General features: G+C 44.2%; 1 protein-coding gene across 1 annotated transcript in view; it reads right to left on the bottom strand.

Annotated features, from left to right (window-relative positions):
* Positions 1 to 8,556: 8,556 nt before the first annotated feature.
* The window catches only part of TGS1 (trimethylguanosine synthase 1), a 56,432-nt gene continuing 54,404 nt past the window's right edge, over positions 8,557 to 10,584 (bottom strand). The window contains exon 13 of the mRNA XM_019527411.1: positions 8,557 to 8,853. Coding sequence (XP_019382956.1) covers positions 8,737 to 8,853 — 117 coding nt within the window. The 3' untranslated portion in view covers positions 8,557 to 8,736. The remainder of the gene's footprint in view (positions 8,854 to 10,584) is intronic.

The following is a 10,584-nucleotide window of genomic DNA, read 5'->3' as shown; positions in this document are numbered from 1 at the left end:
CATACAATATAAATTAAATTATAAAGAAACTAATTCTCTCATCACTATTCCTCCCAGTTGTTCATTTTAGATATTTTCCCTCAACTTGGACAATGAAAAGTATGTACAAAAATATGTACAAAAGTTTCACTCTGGTTTCTAGTCCTTCAAGAATAAAGCTCAACTACCCCATTTTAAGGGCCAAAAGCTGAGAGAGCTGCAACTCAGGCTTTGGCCTATTGCAAAGCTAGCATCCCAGTCCCTCGGCAGGAAATCCTAAATTTCTTAGGGGAGTGAATTTAGTAAGGGGAAAAACAAAAAAACCCCAAACCCCTCAAGGCTGTTTATGCTGTGGTAGGGAGCAATGAGAGGTAACTTTTTTTTTTTTTTTTCTGCTTCACAGTTTGCCTGTAAATACAATTCCAGCTTTTGTCAGAGCTGGCTTTTACCCTGTAGAGCATAATGGTAAAATACATTCAGGTATGAGTTAGGCTGGTGAACGGCTAGCCAATTCTCCTGAAGATGATCTAAAAACTCCCAGCATCTGGAACAGAATACTCACTTACCCTAGGGTAATTTATAGCTCTTCGAGATAGTCACCCCATCATAGGGCATACACAAGTCTTGCATGTGCAAGATCAGACTTGATGGGTACTGCTAGTTAATCAAGTCTATATGCACATTCAGTTCAGTGCTACCCAATGTAGCCACATAACAAGTAGGGTAGCCACAACCCCTTCCCCTGTTTTCTTGTGCTCTAAAGCTTGTGTTTTCTGGCAACTCCAAAAGCGGGACAGAAAGCTGGTAGTTAGATCTATACCAGGATATCACATAATTCCTAACCACAGCAAGAAGCCTAGACCATGACACCTCTTCCTGACTGCTCCAAGACCAGTTACAGAAAACACATTTTTCTCCACTGCTCTCCCTTTACCTGAACTCTTTCAGTGGTTCACAGAAATCAGATGACCCCTTCATAACTAGTTCTCATGATCCTCTTTACACCTGTTCTTTAGTCTTGTTCTTAAAAAGGCTGTCCCTCTGAACAGGATTGATTGGCTACAGACCCCCATGGCCCTTAAAAGAACAGGCCACCCTGCTACAGTTTCTTTCAGTTCTACTTATCGGTGCTTCTTGGCATCAGGTCCAATAAATTTTGGGGTCAACATCTTCAGCGTTTTCCAACATCTCTCTCTGTTGGGCTCTGGCACAGGTGCTACCAGGTGGATGCTTTCTGAGGATGACTTTCAGCACCAGCAGGGAGGCTGCCATTTCCTCTAGTTTAGAACTGACACTTAGATTGCTGTAACAATTGCAGTTTGATACAAGTGCCCCATCTTCCATTTATACTATGCAATACACATGCCTGTCCTCTATAAAGAAAGGTTTCAAAGCTAGATCAGGAGAAGCAATGCATCAAATCAGCCATTTCCACACAGACACCAAAATGCAGAAGAAAAGGTATTGCAGAGCTTTGCTGAACATTTCCTCCCTGTACCTCCTAAGTGTGTTGCCCAATTATATCCTGCACATGATTGCTCTAACAATCATGAAGACTATCATAGAGCTAGGATGAGGTTCAGGTCCTGCACTTCATAAAAATCTTACTGGCTGTAAGTCCAGGCTAGCTTTTCTTGTTTGTTTTGCATCTTAAAAGTCAGTGATAAAATTCAATAGCCAGTGATTAGCTTTGGTTTGAGGTGCATTCTAAATAGAAAAGAGCTGTCAGGGATATTATTTATCCTGTATAAAAAATGTTTCAAGCAGCTGGACCTTCTCTGAAAAAAGAGAACTTTTGATCTTACTTGACCCAGGCTTTTACTTGCTGGGTCTCTTTGTGCTATTATTACACCAGCATTTCTGCTCTGCAACCTTCTCTAACATTTTTTATTTTCACCTTTGAGTTTCCAGTGACACAAAGAATATGCATGTCCCTAATAGGGAAGAAGAGCTTTAAGCTATATTCTCTCTACCCGGAATAAGAAGGTCTAATCCTCAGTTAGTCAGGTCTGAAGAACATAGCTTCTTCAATGGGAAAGACAATATAGTATCACTGTTTTTCTCTCCTTCCTATTTATTGCATAGTTACAGGGAGAAGTGGAAAATATGGAAAACAGAGGGGTCTTACAGGAGGTTTGTAAGATATACCCCAGGTCCTGACACCAAGAAAAAAAAACCAGGCACATCCATTGCATTAGAAAGGTAAAACTACTGATATTAAAATGAGCGTGTGCTTTGATTTGTAGAACAAAAAACAGTTTAAGTGGTCCACTACCCTCAGCAATTTTTAAGTGGTCCATAAAAAAAAAAAAAAGTAAGTTTGAGAACCACTGGCCTAGAAGAATAGGAGCTTTGCTGTACCCAAGGCAGAAGCTGGTTTACCCTTAGGGCTAGGGTCATTGTATTCTTCCTAATTTATTTTTGAAAATGCTATCAGATACTTTGACTAACCAGAAGAAGCCTGTTGTCTTTAGAAGGAAGAGCATTTTGACATGTCAGTAAATCTGTGTTCTAGCCAGGTAAATTTGGTACTCTGGTACCTATACTATGGATTAAATTGGAAACTGAATGAGGCCTCTCCCTAACACCCCAGCTTCTTTGACTAGGATTATTCTACCTGGATTACTGACGGATGCACCCACCAGCTAAGGGAAAAGAGAACAGATGAAATCTTGATTTCTAAATACAGAGGATATCATTGACTCTATGGGAAAGAGCTCATGCAAGCTCTCACTAGGAACAGGGTAGGGAATGGATTAAAAATAGGTTCTATCTCTGTCCAGAAAGAAGGATAAATGGCTTTATTCATGTCCCAACATTTCTATGGAATGCTTCACAAGGGAAAGTGGATCATAGGAAACTAAGTTTGGAAGGCCCCTCACAAAGTCATCTAGTACAGCTCCATGCATAAGGCAGGATCATCTCCAACTAAACCAACCCAGCCTAGTGTCTGTCTAACCTGCTTCTAGAAAACCTCCAAAGATGGAGATTCTCAGTTTCTCTAGGTAATCTCTTCCAATACTTGATCACTGTCATAGTCAGGAAGTAGGGCTGTGCATCGTTCCACTTTGACTTCCGTTTTGACAGAACAGTGTTTCATTTTGAGTTTTGCTTTGTTTCGAAATCACTGTTCCGTTTTGTTTCATCGAAACTGTTTCACTGTTTTGATGCTGTTTTGCAGTTTAGCCCACAAGGGATAATGGGGAATCATAAAATGCAGCAGGCATATCGGGGGCCCACCAGCACCCCCAGGAGGGCTGCGGGGGCTGTCCGGGATGACAGGAGCCGCATGCTGCACCAATATTCCGGATGCTGGATGCACGGTGTGCCTAGTGCTGGTCTGTCAGCTGGCAGGCAGATGCAGGGCACGCACCTCCCGGGAGGACTCTGGCACAGCTGCTGCAGCCCTCCTGGGGGTGCGGGCAAGCTGCCAGATAAGAGGAACCGGGTGCTGCTGGCTGGGACTGGTGCTGAAGCCAGTAAAGCTGGCTTCAAAACTTGAAACGTTTCAAAACTTTCGAAATGTTTCAAGTTCCCTTGTTTCGTTTCAAAGATATTTCGAAGGCTTTTGTTTCATTTTGATTTCACTGTTTCAAGCCCAAAATGCATCGAAACAGCTTCAAAACAAAATGCGGGGCAAAATTTCACACAGCCCTATCAAAGTTCCTCCTAATCACTAACCTAAACTTCCTCTGCTGCAACTCAAGGCTCCTACAGAGACAGAGAAAATCTATGGATCTTGTGATTTTTGTACAGTTCAACTAACAGCTCGTTCTGGGCAATGCCTTATGACCTCATTTTGAGATGGAAATTCACTTAAAAAAAACTCAAAGGCTAGCACAAATTGAAGGGGGAGAGGGCCTAATTCCAGACAGAAGGTTTGTCCTAAGTCATGCAGACTGCACTGAGGAACTGAAGATGTTTATTTGGTCTCACCTCAGCAGTACCCTAGATTTGTGTTTGCAAAATGGTATAATCTCTTTTTGTACTCCAGCAATTGCTTCAGTTTGCCAGGCCATCCATCGTCCTTCCTATAGAGTCTAGCAGGACCCAGAGCTAGGAATCTGTTTTTTCTCCACAATTATTCTGAAGTATGTACCAGGATAGCTAAGAAGTCAATTGGCAGAGCATCTGATCTCAATGACAAAGGCCTCAATTACCTGAACAAAACCGGTTCTGTCCCATTATCTTTTTCAGAAACAAGCCCTTAGGCTATGAGAGTGTGTGTGTGTTGTTGTTTGTTTTGTTCTTTTTTTTAGGTATTTCCTATGCTAACACTATTTATAAAAGTGGCTAATACCTTTTTATCATGGACCAGAACCCCACTATTCTGGGTGCCATGCAAACACAAGACAAAAACATCACTGCCTTTGAAAGCACATAGGTTGCTGACAGATGTGAACACCCCCCACCAATGCTTTACAGGAAGAAGCAGTGCATTATTTTGACCTGGCTCTGCAGCATCTGTATAGATCGGGCACTTCTGCGGAGCTTTTTTGTGCTTTTATCTAATAGCTGATTCAATAGATAAAAGCCCCACTAAAGCACCTGATCTATACAGATGTTGGGTGAGCTGGGTTCAACCAATGCAATGCCTCTTCTGGGCATGCACTGGGCTTGGCGTGAGGGCACAACAAGTTTAAAGTAAAGCACTAGTTTGTTTTGTTTTTCCTTTTACATCTGTAAGCAGCCATAGAGGTTGCCAAATGATACAGCAGAGTTACTGCTGGGAGTGCCCACAAGTTATTAGGCTGTTACCTCTTGCTACTGCTGTGGGTCACTTTGCCCTAACATGCAGATTCCTGATGGAAATTGTCACAGCTTACCATGGCCGCTGCTTCCACCACCACCAGCAGCTGGCCAGGAAGTGGAAAGTAAGAATAGCAGCCCAGAAGAAGAAAAACTCGAGCACAATCAAACAAGCACTAAGAAGATTCTTGCCTCAATTGGCTTTTTTAGCCTGTCTGTGGGGCCTTTGTTTCTAATTAGGTAAAAATCCTCCCCGTACCCAACTTGTAACTCAGGTCCTTTTGTAGATGGCAGTTCAACACCATTCCTGGGTTGGGAACATTCTCAGACCCATCAGCTGTGTGACAACAAAAAATAAGAATTAAGTTACAAAAAATAAGAAACCCCCCAACTATGCTACCAAACAATAAGAATAATTACTATTCCTCCTTCCTATCCATGGCCAGCTGTTGTTGGCAGTGGCAATGGTAAGCCATGACAATTTCCAACAGCAGTCTGGACATTAGGGCAAAGTGGCCCACAGTAGTAGCAAGGGATGACATCCTAATAACATGTGGGAACTCACGGCAGTAACTCTGGATAAGGTTGATATTTTTTTACCCTTTTAGTTTATGAAGAGTAGTTTTTTATTCATTTAGCAGTGTTTCTCAACTGGTGGGATGAGAAGGTCATCTAGGTGGGACCTGAAGTTTAAAAAAAAAATTATAGTTATGCCTCAGTGAAGTCTCTGGGAGTGAAGCTCCTTTATAATGAAGTCTGCCGGCAGTGAGCTCCCTGCAGGCTGGCAGAGTACCAACCTGCAGGGAGCTGGAAGGAAGGCAGTGAGATAGGGGACACCACGTGCATGTACAGCACATGCATGTAGCCCCGGGCAGCTCTGGCAGGTAAGTCAGGGGGAAGAGAGGGATTGAGGTCCCTGTAGGGATGGAGCTGGGCAGGGCTGGGGCCACAGGCGACTGGTGCCTCCTGAGTCAGGGGAGGCGCTTGCCCCCCAGTGGCTAGTTAGCAACCAGGGTCCCCTCACAGCCAATCGCGCCGAGGGGAGGGAGTCCCCCATGGCCCATCGGCCGGCACAATCAGCCGTGGGGGATTGCAGGGATCGCTTCTCCTGGCACCCGCACTCCCCAGCTGGCACTCTCAGGGGATGCACGTGCACCCCCTACATGTTGCCACTGGCTGGGGCTGGGGGTGCTCAGGGCCTGGGGCTGCAGTATGTGGTTGCAGGACCCTAGCGGGGAGCAGGACAGAGCCTCGGGTGGCTCGTCAGGGGAGGGCTGGCTCCCCACTGCCACGCATACTTACAAGGGGCAGGGGGACCCATGCCCCCCAGATCTGTATGCAGGGCAGGAGCAGGCTGTGAGCTCAAGTGCTGCTGCCCTCCCTGCAGCTCCACATGAAGGTGGTGTGTTGCCAGGGCAGTGCAGAGCTTGCAGTAGCAGTGTGGAGATCCCCACGCGGCCCTGATGCACCAGATCATGCCTGCTGGGCTGCAGAGGTACCCAGGGCAGAGCAAGGAGTGGCAAGCAGCTGCCATTCCCTGCCACTTTGCTTTCCTCCCCCAAGTGCCTCTGCAGCTGGGTGGGCGTTATCTGGCACGGCTGGGAAGATTGTGCCTGCTGGGCTGTACACGCATATGGGGAAGGGAAGCAGGGGGCAGGGAGTGGCGGCTGCTTGCCCTGCCACTGTTTGAGGGGCGCAGCTCAACGCTGCAGCCCTCACTGTACAGGAGGCGCTTCACCAGGGTAGTGCAGGGCGAGCGGCGGCGAGAAGATCCCTGTGTGGCTCCTCTGCTCCCTGCAGCATGGGGTTGCAGGGGCGCGGAGCTGGGGGGCAGCTGCTCTTTGCAGTTCCCTGCAGCGCCCTTCTCCGAGGCGTGGCATGGAGCGGAGGAGCTGCGTGGGGATCTTCTTGTCAACTGCCCGCTGGGGCCGCTCGTCATTTATCATGGTGGGACCAGGGTTTTTGGGACCAATGGCTAGTGGGATGCAAGATGTAAAAGGTTGCACTGATCTAGAGAACACGAAGAGACCTGCAGGGCAGCTGCATAGCTAAGCACAGTTTCACTGTACTCAGAACTCTGGAAGTCTGACTGCATACTGTACACTGGTGGGGGCAAACCTTTTCTTGGCAGGAGTACCACAAATCAAACCCCTCCATCAATCCAAGTGCCACTTCAATCCCCTTCCCCTGCCTCATCTGCCAGTTTGCTCTGTTTCCTGCCTGATCTGTTGCTCTGTTGTTTGCTCCTCTTCTCTGCTCCCTCCCCAATTGGCTGCCTTGCTTTCTGCCCTATCTGCCACTGTGCTGCCTGCCCCTTTCCTGATTCGCTGCATGCCATACTGATTGACCATTCCTGGTATACATTTTAAAAAGTATGCAACAATAACCAAACAATTATTTGATCCTTTAACTCCAAATCCTTACAAGCTGGATTTCCTTCCTTCAGGGAAGAGTTCCCTTTTTCTTTTCTCTCTTTTTTTTTATTTGCACAGAGGAATTGGCTTAGAACTGTAGCTTAGTCTTCCCTGCATAAATCTGCTATGCTGCACTATAAGGTAAACAGAAGACCAATTACTCATAATCCACCATACCCTCTAATCCTCTTCCCTCCATGGAGTGAATAAAGAAACCAGCACTGATTTATTCCTTCAAGAATTTGTCCCCATGCTTCTACCTCACAAGCAGAATTAGCTTTGAACTCTGCCCCAAAAATGTACAAATAGCAATCTCTAAGCTTTCAAGAAAACTAGATATGTTGTTTTATCAACTTAATGGTGTCTTGTTTTGGTTCTTGGGGAAAGTAGCAAAAGTTCAAATTGAACTTTTTCTTGGGAAGAGTTCAAATTTTTTCCTGGGCTGTCCTAGAAAACCTTCATTTCCTTACTAATGGATCTGAATTTCCACCTTGAGGCCCTGGCTTGACATCATTAGGGGGACCCTTTGAAATCAGATCTAGGAGGAGTAGAGGGGAGAAAGTTTGGCCTAAAGACTCCTTACCCAACTCAGCATTGGCAGTACCTTCGGTGTCTTTCAATCTGCAGTCTGAGGGAGTGACAGTCTTCCATTCACAGTTGAGAGGGTGGTCTCTGACTTGCTTGGCCTAGAGTTTGCTTCCTGAAGCCTGGAGGGCATGAGTTGGTACATGTGTCTCAGAGGTGGAAGGGAAGCTAATGGGACAACTTCCCCAAAAGGCATATAAATGTGACCCTGGCACACCACTGAGGATTAGGTAGGAACACTGGTAGAAATTTCTAACACAGTTTGAACTTTCCTCAGAAAGCCTCTGCAGCAACGAGTTTATCGGAAATGCTGGCAAGGCAAATAAAACGCGAGGGTATTCCAGGAACTGCAGCACCACCATTCTGCTGTCAATGATTGACAAGTTGTTGCCAGGCTGAAGTAGCCATTGAAACAGATCTGTGAAGCCTAGCATATTACAAGGATAATGGAAATGGCCTAAAACAGCCTTGTTTTAGTTTTTGATACAATCTGACAGGTAGGTTTTGGATTCCTTTCTTATTACTTTTTAATTTGTTGAGTATAAATGAACAAAAGAACTGTTGCACACAAACTGTTTTTTTTTTTTTTTTATTAAACTGTTATGAAGAAAATACAAAGGTGCACACATACAAACCCTGCCCTCCCCACAAGTGAACAGAAACAGGGCTGGAAAAATAGGGTAAAGGTTTTTAACTCATCTTATATTAGCAGAAATTAAAAGCTGTGATGTTTCATTTTATGGACAGTTCCTCTTAGATTTACTGTAAGGTTTTACATCAACTAAAAATTATGTCACTTAATTATAATAATGAATATTTCAAAAGTCTCTTTTATAAAAAAGCATTTATTGACACTTGAAAAATAATACTGTCTAAGAAACTGAAAGGAAGAAAAAGAACATTTTAGATAAGCCAAGAACATAAAAGGATTAAGGACAAAAGGAAGTCAAGTATATAATTAGGAAATCACACACTATGATCCATTTATTTGGGTATATACTTGTTAAGCTCAAGATATGTCACGTCTGATTAGGTCACCAAAGTAAGCAGTTATTGTCTTCAATTTGTTATTGAGAAAATTTTGTTCTATTTCAACTTGTCCTCCTGGCCCAGCTAAGGACGCAACCTAAAACGAATAAAAAAACACCAATCAAGTAATACATAAAAACAAGTATTTGAAAATATTGCTTGCATTGAGATCACCCAGAGGTTTTTTGTGCCACTGTTAAAATTTCAGAGTATTCAAGATGCCCCCTTCCCATCTATTTTTGGAAGTTATGCATCTAACTGTCCTTTGTCTTTGAAAAAAAAAATCCTTCTTAGAGGCTATTAAAATAATAAGAGGTCATACCTGAATAAATACACACCAATATTTAGTGTTATTTAAACCTGATTACAAGACATGTTCAATCCAAGACACTTGGCAAAATACACTAGAAAGGTGCCAACATGCCAAATTTTGTGGGCATACATGAACAAAATGAAGAAAAAGTATGTTAACTGTAGTAGGCAGAGCTGACCCTAGGAGGGTGCGAGGCCTGGGGCAAATCAGCCTGTGTGGGGCTCCTTTAACACTGCGGTGCTGTGGACCCCCACAGAGGCAGGGCACAGCAGTGCTGTAGCAATGAAATTTGGTGCCCAGGGCCAAGCACATCCTGCACGCCCTGAATGAGCTGCTCTTCAGCAAATGCAAAGCTGGCGGCTTGCGGGGAGTGTATAGGGCTGAGCTACCAGCTCCAGGCAGGCCCTGCAAGAGGGGCTACAGCTGCTCTGCCCAGCTCTGTGGGGGCCCCCAAAGCACAGGGCCCGGGGTGGTTGCCCTGATTCGCTCTACCCAAGGGATGGCTTTGATAGTCTTCTTCTGTATAGCCCACTATGGGAGGAACAAATTAATCAAAACCTGCATCCAGTTTCACTCTCCCTGAACCCACTTCCCGCTAATTTGTAACTTTAAGTAGCTCAGCATTTAGGATAAAATTACAAGCAATTTACTGGATGCTGTGGAATGATCCTGACAGAAAGAATCACCAGTTAAATTCTAGGCTAAGTCAGTAAGATTTTTGCCATTGAGAAAACAAAAAAATGACAATGCCTGGATTTTGACCTCTCATTCAGTTGTCTAAGCCTGGTAAACTTCTTTAATATTTCAATGGGCAATAGCAAAGAGAACTTGTTATATTAGGTTCTCTCCTTCTGTGGTGACAGCATGCAGTAACTGCATTCTTCCCACTTCATATTTAAGACCTGTGGCAGGTGAGAATAATATGGAACACTTATTTACTACAACTGTACCGGGGCAGCCAACCGAACTGAAGGGATGAAAACAACACAGTAGGAAAGGGCACTGAAATTCTACTTCTATTTAAAAGCAGGAAGGATGATACAATCCAAGACCTCAATCACACAGTGTGGTTCATGGGAAGTCAACTGTGCCAAGGCAGAACCCTCTTGACTTCAATGTGGTCCCAAGTGGACCACATTCTGGATCATACTTTGTTTATATATGTACATATACGTGGATGTACACAAACACATGCTGCATGTTGCCTGAATGACGTTATATATTGCTGACACCTGAAATTCACAGGATAAAAATCTATTGTTTAAGCAAACCTGAAAGGAAAAAGCATTTTAGAGAAGCCAAGAACACGAAAGAATTAGGGGCAAAGGAAAATGATGATACAATTAAGAAATCAGACATGTATATCAGACTCATACATCATATATGAAATTATATATATGTCTGACTGTTTAATTGAACCATCATTTTCCTTTATCCCTAATTCTATTGTGTTGTAATTCTTGTCCAAAATGCATTTTTCCCTCTTTCAGTTTTGCTTAAACAATGTCACCCCCC

This window comes from Gavialis gangeticus, unplaced genomic scaffold (assembly GCF_001723915.1).
Source record: "Gavialis gangeticus isolate Ggan-Ray unplaced genomic scaffold, GavGan_comp1, whole genome shotgun sequence".
NCBI lineage: Eukaryota > Metazoa > Chordata > Crocodylia > Gavialidae > Gavialis > Gavialis gangeticus.
Note: the sequence above shows the minus strand (reverse complement) of the source record. Positions and strands in the feature narration are given on the sequence as shown.